This window comes from Adiantum capillus-veneris, chromosome 15 (assembly GCF_014529385.1).
Source record: "Adiantum capillus-veneris isolate H3 chromosome 15, ASM1452938v2, whole genome shotgun sequence".
Classification (NCBI taxonomy): domain Eukaryota; kingdom Viridiplantae; phylum Streptophyta; class Polypodiopsida; order Polypodiales; family Pteridaceae; genus Adiantum; species Adiantum capillus-veneris.
The window spans coordinates 112,194,141-112,206,995 of NC_140945.1; the positions used below are offsets into that span (position 1 = coordinate 112,194,141).

Below are 12,855 nucleotides of genomic sequence, written 5' to 3' on the forward strand. Positions count from 1 at the left end.
CCATGCCCAAACGTTCATGGAGTTATTATAAGGTGGATTACTTTTGTGTTTGACAAAGTTGATAGCAGTCAACATTAGTTTATCCCCTTTCCAAGGGTATCTTGTAGCATATTTCGTCATATATGGTGGTATTAAGGTTATTTCTAAATGAAAGAATGAAATTCTAGTAATTTTCTTGTAGTCTCTAATTGAAATTGCTTCAAGGAAAGCCGATTCAACTTTGAGCACATCAGGGTAGATGTCTTTGATAGCATCTTCAAAAAGAGAATTATTGGTACTAAAGATATCATCCATATATCAGAAAGCATTATCAAAATATTGTAGTAGTACTTTTGTAGTTCCAGATTTCTCTATCAATTTGGAGATCCATTTGAATTCAAAGTAAGCTAAGAAGAGATTGCACATCACAAGAGAGAATTAAATCCCATTGGAATCCCATTATTTTTCCACTAGCACAAGTTATCTAATTTAACAAAAGACATTCAACAAGATCAACCAACTCACCCATTCCATAGTGAGTAAACATTCTCTTAATGGATTGATTTATCCATTTTGGTTCTCTAATCTTAGAGATCTTGGAATACCCATCTTCTTTTCATTGGTCAAATACCATTTTAATAACTTTACTCAATATTTCAATAAGTCCACTTGGACCAGTAAAAGGAATGTTCTCATAACACTGTGGGATATAGTATTGTAGAGGTATGTAATTAATTCTGTTGAGTAGATTGAGATATGCCTCCATAGAGTTCTTTACTAGCCAAAAAGTAGAAACCTCCGTTAATTGGAAGTTTTTGTAGATTTTCTTCTTGGTAGCACTGATATTTTAAAAACCTTGCAAAATTGAATTTAGATATCTAGTAATGGTGTCAGTAATATAAGAAAAAATTCAGTTTGGTATCATCGATCCACCAAAATTTGTGTTTGTGGCTTTTATATGCAGAATGGGTAATTTATCGTTATTGGTCATGTAACCAAATGCTTCAAGACATACCTTGACAAAACTAAGTGTTTCAAGGATCATCATGTCATTGGGTCGAAATTCATTGCCACCCAACCTTTGTTCAATTGTAATTTTTGCCAATCTTTTACAATTAATAGTTGGTATGTTGGGTGCTTTCTCTAGCCCCTCCACAAACCAATGTTCCTTCAACTTATTAAAGTGTGTCATTAACCCTGGACTAATCGAGCTAGTATCTTCCTTAAGCAAGGAGGCGACTACTCATTTAGTGTATTAGAAAGTTGAAAATTATTATCGAAATGAAGTAAACTGGCTATGTCAGTTAGGCACTATAAAAGTGCAACATAAGCCAAGTCTGGATTCATAATGAAGCGGAAAGTGGTTCACCTCTTTACCAAATCGTCTTCGAAAAAGGTCATTTTCAATGATATTAAGACCTATCGTGCAAACATATAAACCATAATCACTTGTATAGTGAGTATATTTTTACAATCATAATCAATATCTAATGGATTCGATAAAAACTCTATAAAGTACACGAATTATTTGACAATCCTTGCATTTCCAACCTATAGCAATATCTTAAAGAAGAGCAAGATTACCAAACACAATGTCAAAGCATTTTCAAAAGATATGGAAAGGTGAAAATTAATTCAATATTCCGCTAGTAAAAACATAAGAAACAAAAAGTTTTGACTCCCGTTGCTCCTCATGAAAATATAGCCTGCCAGTTGCATTGCTTTTAACCTATCATAAACGTTCAAGAGTCAAGGTGTTGTTCTACACAATTACCTTGTCTTGTGCCTCCGATCACAAAGGGTCCCACCAATTAGGTAGCCATCAATTGTATCTCTTCTATCCACATGTATATGTCATCCTTAATTGGTTAAACCTCCATGCATGCACTTTTCCTACTCCATTTAAGACCCAAAGTGAATAACGCCATGCGTAGCCTGACCATTCTTGTCCAAAGGCAAATATTCATGCCTTGCACTTGTTTTTCGGAGAGCTTGCTTATTACTAAATGATTTTGCCAAATCTTTATGAAGACCATGTGGGCATATAGCTAGGTGAGGGGAGGACTCCCAATTCTACCTTTGAAGTGTGAACGTGTAAAAAGTATGCATTATGAACCAAAGTGTTTATTCCATGTAGAAGAAACCCGTAACATCTTGGTCCTCCCTTCAAGCTCGGTAATTTTTGGTAAAGTTGTTAAAGTTAAAGGTAGCCAAAGGAAATGCCTATGCCCACAGCTTATAGTATCCCAAGAGATTTCCCATATGCAAGTATCTATGTAGGTTGCATTAGATGCTACTTATACACCCGTCTAGTGAATGCCATGGAGGTTGTGTCTATTCGATACGGCTTGGAGGATATGGTGGGTTGCGGTGACAAACCACCTGCCCTGGTTACACCCCCCTTGTCGATCTCGTGCTTTGTATTGTCGGCATTATGATGTTGAGATATATATGGTTACTTCTAGATATATGTAAGGTTATGGCCCCTTGTAAAAGCCTGAGCATTGAACTCTTGTATTTTTTTTCCATGGCTCAATTTACACATGATGCTAATGTAGTGGATTTTGAAAGGAAAAAGATACTACTTATACACAAAAGAACATTATGTTCAAAAGACAATTAGCTTTAGACATTAGGAAGGAGTTTTCACAAACAAGATTCTGCATTCGACTTATTTTTGCACATTATGATCAAAATGACATAACATTGCAATTATTCTATACATCAGGACTAAATTATTTTATCAAAATGAACTATGCTTTCATCTCCGAGGTCAAAGCTAAACTTTTTTAAGCAAAAATAGAAAAATAGATTTTGTTAGGCTTGGCTACATGTGGCCAATGTCAAAGAACCTATCAATTGGTACCCATGTCTTACTTAAAAATTATTATACTAGCTACTAGTGTGTGAAGGGCTTTCACTTACATTTCCTTATTTCAGAAAATACCTTAATAAATACTCAAGATTTTCATTTTCCAAGTACTTCTTTATTCTGAATCCTTTTCTACTTGCCTGACTGCAATAAAAAACAAAAGAGTTCCATGCTTAGAACATTTTGAAGTTACGTCAACCAAGACTAGCTAGGGACTACCATCACGGAGATTACCAACCTCAGACTTAAGAATCAAACTTAGTCAAGAATGTCATAACTCATTTCCAGATGTCAATTGAGTTTGATGATATTAAAACCAGCCTATTATTACCATTATAATTTGATTGTGCATTAGTACCAAAGAATTTTTTTAACACGTCTTTAGATTAGTATTCAAAGCGTTTTCTCGCATTTATAACATCTCTTGAATCTCGTGGGTACCGAGACATCTAACTGAGCACTAGAACCGTCATCTTTGTCAAGCTTACCTTTGTCTGTGTCTAGTGAATTTGTACATTTGCCTTTGGCTTCACATTCCAAAGCCAAATAAATTGACGGCTTCCTTGAGAATTTCTGTCATGCATAGGTTGCAAACTGGGTACGAGCCGACATACTTTCCATAGCCATTGGATGATCTCGGGTCACCTTTGCCAAAGGGGAAGATGAGGTGCAATCCATAGCTAATAGTTGAATGAAACATGTCACCCGAGGCCGCCAAAGCTTACTGGCACGGTCCATAGCAAGCATGTAAGACCACCAAAATGTTGGTGTTTCAAACTGTGCCAAGTCACAAACAAAACTTAGTGGGCACATAACATAGCATTTCAAAAGGTAGTCGATGCAAACACCAAGACCTAGCCCCAAAGTAGGCTGCATTAACCGACAATTCAAAACAGTACTTGAAAGAGTTCCGCCCTTATCTGTTGCAAATTCGCCAATAAAGGCCACCGACCCCCTAGCATTCTAAGACGCTAAAGGATGGCCCTCGTCGTTCGAGATCCTCTATCCTTGCATATCGAAACGCAATCGCCAATGACACTCCTTATCACCAACATTCGTCGAAAACGCTAGGGAATGCAAAGGCGTGTGCATTTCAAAATGCTGAGCAACACCGTCTTCTTCACAGATCCAGCAAAACAATGCCAAAGACCCAAAAAACGCTGGCGTTTTGAGATGCTTCCCGCGGATGCCCAAATGCTCTGTGATCAAAGCTCTTCTTTGTAACGTGCTCCTTTCCTCTTCTCGATGCGCTGGTCCTTCCACGATAAAAAAGCCAAGGGCTTTAATACCATGTCAAAGTCGACGATGCAAAAACAAAGAGCAATGTGAAGAGAGAGAGAGAGAGAGAGAGAGAGAGAGAGAGAGAGAGAGAGAGAGAGAAAATGAAATGAAATGAAATGAAATGTTATATTAACGTCTTCAAAAGGCCAAAATGACCTATGAGACCAATCAGTTACAAAATAGTGAATCTAATACCATGTCTGGGTACAAAAGAACTAGAAAAGAACTAGAAGTGGAACAAAATACTACTACTACTACTACGATCTAAAACTACGTGGGTGTAGCAGCTGATACAATAGGTACCCGGTAAACTGGATGTAATAGTGTGTGAAACAAAGATGGAAGAAATGGTGAGGATCCATCCTCATCTGCACTCTGGATGTCGAGAGAGTATGGCTCGAATCTTCTGTTGTAGTCTCCGTCGATGCTGTGTAGCTCCTCTCCTCAGTCGCGGTCGTCTGTATCTCTGTAGCTCCAATGCTCGGTCGATGAGAGTGCCAGTAGTGGTCGAATGAGTGTGGGACGAGCTCTGCAGTGGTGGCTGCTCCTCTGGCTGTCCCATATCTAGTGAAAAGAAATCTGTAATGTGTCTCTGGGACTGCCTCTCTCTAGCTCTCCCCAGTAAAGTGTCTCTATACCTGTGTAACTCAAGTAGATATAGTCCAAGACATCTCTGATCCTCATAACTCATGACCCTAGATAGAGGACCAAAACCCTCTCTGAATAAGCAGTGGAAACGCCCCCGTATCTCATAGAACACTGTGCAATGACATATGTAGTGCAACTCTGTCTCTGGCTCTCTCTGGCATAATCGGCATATCCTGCTGTCTGCTGGTATCCCTCTGAATCTACCGGTCTCAATCTCGAGCTGATGTGAGGATGTGCGTATCTGACCAATGGCACAACGCAAACCATGAGACATATGTGTGTCCATGTAGCTGGGTCGAATCACAAACCCATCTCCTGTGAGGTGGAGAAGATGCTCTCTATAGAAAGCCATCTTTGTGCTCAACTCCTGAGGCGGCTCTATCCATGTCCTCCTGGTGTCGAGCTGGATCAGGTCCTGACGAATGAGTCTAGTGATCTCCACCCGTGTAAGAGACAGCGAGGGTGCCTGAAGAGAATACTGGAAAGGGGGCAACCTGTCCATGGTGAAGCCATGCGTCTGAAACCATGAAGTCATCTGTGCATACCAGCATGAAGTGTCCCCCTGTAGAGCTAACTGTCTGGAAGACTCAAGGGCCAATCTAGCATATCTGTCTCTAGTAGTATCCCATAGGCTGTGCACAAAGGACACTGATCTGGTAAGCGCCTCAATCTCCATGGGGGGGGCAGCTAGCTCTGCTCGAATGATCGCGTGAGGTACGGAGGCCTTGGCTCTAATCAATCAGGAGATCATAGATACCAAGGGCCTCTCCATACCTCTCCAACCATCCTGGCCTACAGAAGGTCCCCATACCTGTACCCCATACATCATAGCTGAGGCTACTAAAGTATCAAAGAGCCATAACTTTGTCCGAGGTTCCTGGAACTGAACCTGCGAACACATCCTCTCCAAGCCTCCCAAGGCCGCATAAGCTCTGGTCAGTCTAGTCTTTGCTGCTCTCCCCAAAGAAAACCTCGGCCCAGTGAAGACTATCCCAAGGTAAGTGTATGCATCTGTATACTCCACAATCTCTTGACCATACGTGAAGGTCGGTGCCGATCTCCTGATCCACTGCGGTGTGGTGTTAAACACCATGACCTTGGTTTTACCAAGGTTTACAGACAATCCACTATCCTCTGCAAAACTGTGTAATGCATCCAACTGTCGCTGCATACCCTCTGGTGAGTCAGAGATCAAGACAATATCATCAGCATATAACAACAATGGGATCCACGTCCCTGCCAGCTGGGCACCTCTATCACCCTCTCTGTCAATGTAATCAGACACCTCATCAACATACATACCAAATAGAGTAGGAGACAATGGGCAACCCTGTTTCACCCCGATAGTGGAGTGAACTAAGTCAGATATCCCCTCTGGGGTGCGTACATGTCCCATCACTGATCTGTATAAAGCCATAATCCCCCAAATCAACACTGTGGGCACCCCCATCTCCTGCAGTCTGCGCATCAGTCGAGCTCTCGGTACCATGTCAAATGCTTTGCGGAAATCCACAAAGCTACAATAAATCCGTCTCCCATGTGACCTGCCCTCCTCAATGATAGCTCTGAGTGTCAGAATATGGTCAAGAGTGGAGAAACCCCTCCTGAAACCTGCCTATCCCTTTGCCCGTACACCCTCACCCTCTGCCCAGTTACTCAACTGCTGCTCAATAATGGATGCATACAATCGTGCCAGTGTGTGTCCAACCATAATAGTGCGGTAATTTCCAGGCTCTGTAGGATCACCTGCCTTGAATATAGGCACAATAGTAGACAACCTCCAAGTCTCAGGTAATCCCTCACACATGGCACGATTGAACAACACTGCAAGAACCTCCATCAGCATATCCCTAGCATGTATAAAGTGCTCCGCTACTAGACCGTCATGATCGTAAGCCCTCCTGGTCCTCATCCTGTCAATGGCTCTCTTTACCATCTCAGTGGTAAAGAAGGTGCTCGTAGGTGGACATGGCTCTGTAGGATCTGGAAGGGGATCCTGCCCAGGAACCGTATATAACGATGTCGCATATTGGCCCCACACATCAGGAGAAGTAATCACTGGGGGAGGGGAGTGCTCATGGAAGAGTCGCCATGCCTCGCCTGAGTCTCTACTCAAGAACAACTGATACAAGTCTCGCTCCATCTGGGCCAGGTAAGCTCGTTTCTTCTTTCGCACAAGGCGCCGGAAAGCAATCCGCGACTGTCTGTAGGTGATGACTCCTAAATGAAGATCCCTCTGAAGCTGGGCTCTCATCTCTCTGCACTCCTCATCATACCAACTATTCTGGGGCATGCTCCCAGAATGTCGCCTCCGATCCGGTTGAGTGTGTGGGTATGCCTCTGATGCTGCATCATGTAGTGTCTCAGTCAATAAAGTAGTGCACTCCTCTACTGAGAGGCCTGGAGCAACTGTGCATAGACGATCCCAGATCGCCTCTGTATAAACCGAGTCAGTCTCTGGTGTAAATGTATAACGGGTGTGTGACCTGCCTCCTGATTTCTGGGCTGTACTAAACTGAAAAGATACGGACAGTGTCAAGAGAGCATGATCCACTGCTACGCCCACTGGTCTGGCTCCCACCGTGAAATCCTGAATACAAGGAATAAAGCTCGGCTGTGTCATAACATAGTCCACTGTACTGGCCCCATGTCTGTGTGGAAAGCATGTGAAGCCTGCTGCTCCAGGAAACCGCTGTAAGCCATTAAGTATGGCTAGCCCATGTGTAGTCGTCATCTCCGTGAGGTATCTCCCATACTCAGTCTGCTCTCTGTCATGTGAGCATCTGTCAAACCCCAGCTCACCCACATCCAACTCTCTAAGCATCTCATCTGAGGTGTCGTAGAAGACTGTCTGACAGTTGCCCGTTCGAGCATTGAAGTCTCCTAGGAGGATGATATCACCATCCCTAGAAAACTCCCATATATCATCATCTAGAATTGAGAAAGGCGACTGCCCTCTGGATACAGCATATACTGACGTACTGGGGGGGAAGTAACATATAGCAATATATAGAAATCGACCTGTGTCAGCTCTCAGCCTCACCCACATGTATCTAGCCTGATCATCTCTCCGTACAATATGTAGTAGTGGCTGTAGCTCCTCCCTAAACAACACCGCTACTCCTCCTGAACCTCTACTCCCATGCTCAGATCTCGTGACTGTTCTGTGGGCTGTCTCCCATTTGTATCCCACCACATGTGGCAACAGTTGGCCAGGGGCCTGGTGAGTCTCTGAAAAGAAAACAATGTCCTTGTCTCTGAAACTGTCCTCAAAGGCACCAACATCCAACCTCATAGACCCATTACAATTCCAAGTCGCCATCCTCAATGTGGTCCCATAGGTCTCGCACCGTCATGTAGAGCGCCGCTCTACAATCACCACCCGACCATCTCTGTAAAAGGCCATCTTCCCCTTCTCCCTTGCCGCTTGAATCTCGGGCATTACTTCTCTCATATGCGCAAGTTGTGAGAGAGTGAGGTCATCGCCTAAGAAAATACCTGTCTTCTTGAGAGTAGGTCTCTTTCTCAAGAATTCCTTCTTCTCTTCCAATGAAGGGAAGCGTAGTATGAGAGCTCTTTCCTTTGAAGATTCTCCGGGGCCCTCACTCTTCTTGCCCACTCTCCATGCCTTTGTGTGTGAAGGCTTCTCCACCCCCATCATTGATGTGAGGCTTGTGACCTCTTTTTCCACATTGTTTATGTCCTTGAGGCCGGTTACCCTCACATGTAGAGCCCGCACCCTCCTTCTTTGTTCCTCTTCGAGGGTCATGTTGATAAGAGTGGGTGTACAAGGAGCTTCCTTACCTTTCCCTTTCTTGGCAACCTCAATCCATTTTTCGGCCTCCTCTACTTTCTTTTGCGTTTCGGATATGACCGCAGCCCATGACTTCTTCTCCTCATTGATGTTGTCAATTTCTTCCCTCAAAGAGGGCTGAAATTCCCCCTCTTCAAGCCCATTTTTTGACCGTGTTTCCAACACTTCTTTGTGGAGGTCCAAAATGCTATTCTCCAACGTGGCGATCTTGTTGAGAAGATGATCCTTCTCGTCCTTCCACCTCTTCTCCTTTTCTTCATTTTCTCGGAGGAAAACGGTCTTCGCGTTCCTCCAATCTTCCATCTCTTTTCTCCATGCTTTCATTTCCAATTCAATGATGGAAATTCGTTTGGAGTGAAGCATATATTTGAGTTTGCTTGTTGCCATAGGTGAGGTTGGGGATGACATGAGAGAGAGAGAGAGAGAGAGAGAGAGAGAGAAGAGAGGATTGATGTTTCTAAAGTGCAGAAAATGCAGCAAACCCTAAAACGCAGATTTGTCCAACAACCCCCAAAAAAAAAAAAAAAAAAAAAAAAAAAAAAAAAAAAGTCGCGAACCCTAAAATACAGGTCGCGAGCCCTAAAAACAGGTCGCGAACCCTAAAATACAGCAGCAAACCCTAAACGAAAGCATGGTAAAGAGAGAGAGAGATGGCGTGATGAGAGAGAGAGAGAGAGAGAGATGAGAGAGAGAGAGAGAGAGAGAGAGAGAGAGACTCTTGAACCAACCAACTAGGCAATGAATTAGTGATTTACAATCGGGGCAAGGTGTTGCTTATTTACTAACCTTGGGGGACCTTAAGACTTGAGTACCCCCCTTTGTAAATTGCCCTACCCAAGACTGTGACAAATAAGTAGAATAATTATCTAAAGCCAAAATAAATATTGGGATCATTCACCTAAGATGCTATAACTTTTAACAAGATATTGTATTCCGGTAATTAGCACAAATTTCAAGGGCATTTTGGTAATTTCCCCATCACATTTGAAACATCCTCTCCCACTCCGATATTCAAAACTACATTTAAATGTCCCAATGACTTCTTTCCATCGTCTGCACCATTCACAAAACCCTATAATGTTGAAAAGGCTCACAAACTGCCGCACAACTTGTTTGTGCATATTGAAGAACCTACCGGTGCCGATTCCTAGAGAACTATACAAGACATACTAAATAATTAATATACAAAAAAGAAGCGACCAATGGAAATACCTTTGTTTCTTACTCATGTAAAACTATTTTCTACAGCAGTGACAAGACTCTACAAACGATTCAATAGGACTATTGAAAGCAAGATTGGAGAATTGTTAAACTGAAGTAACCAATCGTGCACCTGTACATTATATAGCAAGATGTTTTAGCATTCGAGGTTCAACCGCTTATGCCACTCTTCTATGCTTTCTTCTGGATATCTACCGTACTTCTTATCCCTTGGTCCAAAGTTAGGCACCACCCAACTGGGCTTGAAGTCCAGCATTATGTGTGTTCTTTCTAAGGGCGTGGGCAAATCCGAGTCGATGGCCGAGGCAAATGGATGAATGAGCTCAGGCCATGTAGGGTCATATAGCCATAGCATGGAACCGCACTTTTTACAGAAATTCCTTCTACCGTTGCTCACCTGTTCCAACAATGGAGCATTTTTTTAACAACTTATCCAAAAATAGAAAGAAATCATGAATTGATATAAAGATATGAAGCAAGAATATGCAACACCTCGACGGCAAAGATCGAAAATGCAGCACCTCGTGGGCATAGATCGAAAAGCATTCATGCAACACAGCAAATGCAATTCGACATTCCACTCCTTCACCATAAATTTTAGAATCATCTTTGCAACTAAGCTGTGATATTTCAACGAGTAACAATATATACTCCCCATCTCCCCCCCCCCCCCCCCCCCCCCCCCAAAAAAAAAAAAAAACACACACACACACACACAAACACACACACACACCCCTCCCTTCCCAAAGCAACTTAAAATCATTCTTTTCCGTTATCGTATGGTAAATTTACCATACTTCTATATTCATATGACACTTGGCATATGATACCCGTATGCATGCCATATGACAAAAATATGACTTGATAAGTAGGCACACCTACAAAATATATTTTTCCCTCTTGTTTGCCAAGCCAGTACTAAAGGATACCTCTGGTATGACCTCAAGCCACAGGAACTCATTCATAAATTTCTGAGCTACAAATCCATGCCATGTATGTGACGGCAAATGCGAATAAGTCAAACCAGGACTTCTGTGCCTCTCGTTGATCACGCAAAGGCCAGGGCTGCTGCTGATCACAATAAGCTTATGCAACAAAATTCCGTGGACTCATTTGAGGAACGCGGATTCAAATTGCAAATGATGCATTCCTTCCCCAAATACTCCTGTCTTCATTAGCCAAATGACAAAACTGAACCTGCCTTGTCAGAAAAAGAAATAATCGAGCCAAAGCCATCTAAAAATTAGAATGACTGTCTTATGAGAATTGTGAGACTACTAGCTTTGAAGGTTCAAACTTGAAGAAGCACCACTACGGACATGGTGCATGTAAAGTATACATCTCAAACGTGGCTCCCTTCAAATGTTCCTACTCTTAACAGTTGTCTCAAGTAGGATGAAAAATGTTCTTATTTCCTAAAAAGAAACCATTAAGCCCCCTTTCCAGTCGATGCTTGTTTACTTGTTGGAATCTCTGGTACAACCACATACACTCCCAATTCCTTACTTGGTGTTGTTCAGGCAAGGCATCCCCCGGCGGAGCTAATTCACTGCCAATAACCCATCTATTTGCTATGCCGAGTGACACGTATCATTACACAGAATGGTCACTTGTTCCCCATCCTGTATACAGTTCCTCATTCCCGTTCTAGTCCCCGATCCGTGTGACAAGTGTGTGTTTGTAGCATGGTCACAAGGATACTCCACTTTGGGGCCTAATGAATCGGAAACTCCATTTCTCGTTTTCTTGTGCTGTTTCTTCAGGAAGTTCCAAAGGTTGCATACAAAATACAACTACAAAAGGCCGTTTTAAATCCATTCCATTGAAAAGAGCAAGCTGTTTCCGTCTTAGATGGGCTTACAGACTCATTTCATTTCCTGTTCCATTTCATGGTATGAAGTCACAGGGAATTGCAATTTTGCCCCATCCAATCCCCAACTGGAATTTTACCCCCATCCAATCCCCAACTGGATTTTTTGTTCTATGTGAGTAATCAGCCTGAGACTCAGATGCAAAGACAACAAGTGTATGATGCTCCAACACCTGCAAGAAAGGGCGAAAGTTGTTGTCTCTTACCCTTGGAGCGTTGTCCTCAGGGTTCTTGATGATAGCTTGATAAATGCTGATGTTCTCCTCGCCTTGGATGAAAAGAGAGTCAGAAGACCCCGCCAAATTAATAGCATACCCACCGCTGCCATCAGTCTGTCTACAGATACTGCAATAACAAAGCTGCAAACAGCGACAGACCTCATCACGAAATCTTAAGTTCCATGAAAAGGCAGTCAGAACAACATAAGAAGGAGAGAAATAGAGTCTCTCTCTCTCTCTCTCCATCTCTCTCTCTCCCCACCTGATAAGGATATGGGTGCTTAGACTCGCTGGTGAAGGTGACCGCACCACAGTGGCAGGATCCCTGAAGCTTCTTCATGCTGTCGAAGGCAAAAGAAATTTCTTCACACACGCTGCTGCCACGCATATGAATTCATTGCTCCATTTATATGCACATTCCATTTAAAGGACAAAAGGGGGCTCCCCACCCCTCAGCACTAAAGGGCATGGGCCATTTAATGAAGCCCAGGCGGTGGGATCCACGGCAGCGAAGTTTGGACGCGAAGATCTAGACGCGCGCAGCCGTAGGATACCGGGGTAAACTAAGACATGAAAAAGTAAACTTGGACAAGTAGCGAGACCTGTCCAAGTTTATTTATCATTATATAGTTTGCCCATAAGTCAACTTCTCTGTCGCGCGTGTAGCGGTTAGTGCATTGGGCTCCCATGGTGGTGGCGAGGGTTCAAGTCTCCGCGCCCGCAATGGTCGACCATTTTTTTCCGCCCTCAATCTTCCTCGAGATCCCCCCTGTCAACCTCAGCCGCTGATCCCATCTCTTTCTACCCGTGCCCTTTAGTGCCATGGCTCCCCACCCCCGGACTACATGACACTGGCATGGGAGAGTCGGATCTACGGTTGGAGGATTGTGGGTCCTAGATCTGGGATGTGGGTACCCTAAATTAAAAAAAGTAATTTAGGGTATCCGCATTT

General features: G+C 43.1%; 1 protein-coding gene across 3 annotated transcripts; it reads right to left on the reverse strand.

Moving 5' to 3' along the window:
* Window positions 1-3,145: 3,145 nt before the first annotated feature.
* LOC147441290 (uncharacterized) lies at window positions 3,146-12,323 on the reverse strand. 3 transcript variants are annotated; one of them, XM_086482973.1, is made up of 4 exons: window positions 12,166-12,323; window positions 11,892-12,044; window positions 9,928-10,212; window positions 3,164-3,628 (listed from the first exon to the last, which is right to left on the reverse strand). In XM_086482973.1, the coding sequence occupies exons 1-3, from the start codon at window positions 12,289-12,291 to the stop codon at window positions 9,952-9,954; spliced, it is 540 nt and encodes a 179-aa protein (XP_086339099.1). In that variant the 5' UTR covers window positions 12,292-12,323; the 3' UTR covers window positions 3,164-3,628; window positions 9,928-9,951. The 3 variants fall into 3 exon arrangements, with proteins under 3 accessions (XP_086339101.1, XP_086339099.1, XP_086339100.1); XM_086482975.1 differs by lacking the exon at window positions 9,928-10,212 and having other exon boundaries at window positions 3,146-3,628; XM_086482974.1 differs by lacking the exon at window positions 3,164-3,628 and having other exon boundaries at window positions 9,792-10,212.
* Between the last annotated feature and the right edge of the window lie 532 nt (window positions 12,324-12,855).

What these genes read in the sequence shown, in the direction of transcription:
- LOC147441290 (XM_086482973.1), bottom strand. Translation starts at nt 12,291, where the DNA reads ATGCGTGGCAGCAGCGTGTGTGAAGAAATTTCTTTTGCCTTCGACAGC. An exon ending in AGCACCCATATCCTTATCAG is followed by an intron (nt 12,045 to 12,165) that starts GTGGGGAGAGAG and finishes CGCTGTTTGCAG; the next exon opens with CTTTGTTATTGCAGTATCTG. An exon ending in CTGAGGACAACGCTCCAAGG is followed by an intron (nt 10,213 to 11,891) that starts GTAAGAGACAAC and finishes TTGTTGGAACAG; the next exon opens with GTGAGCAACGGTAGAAGGAA.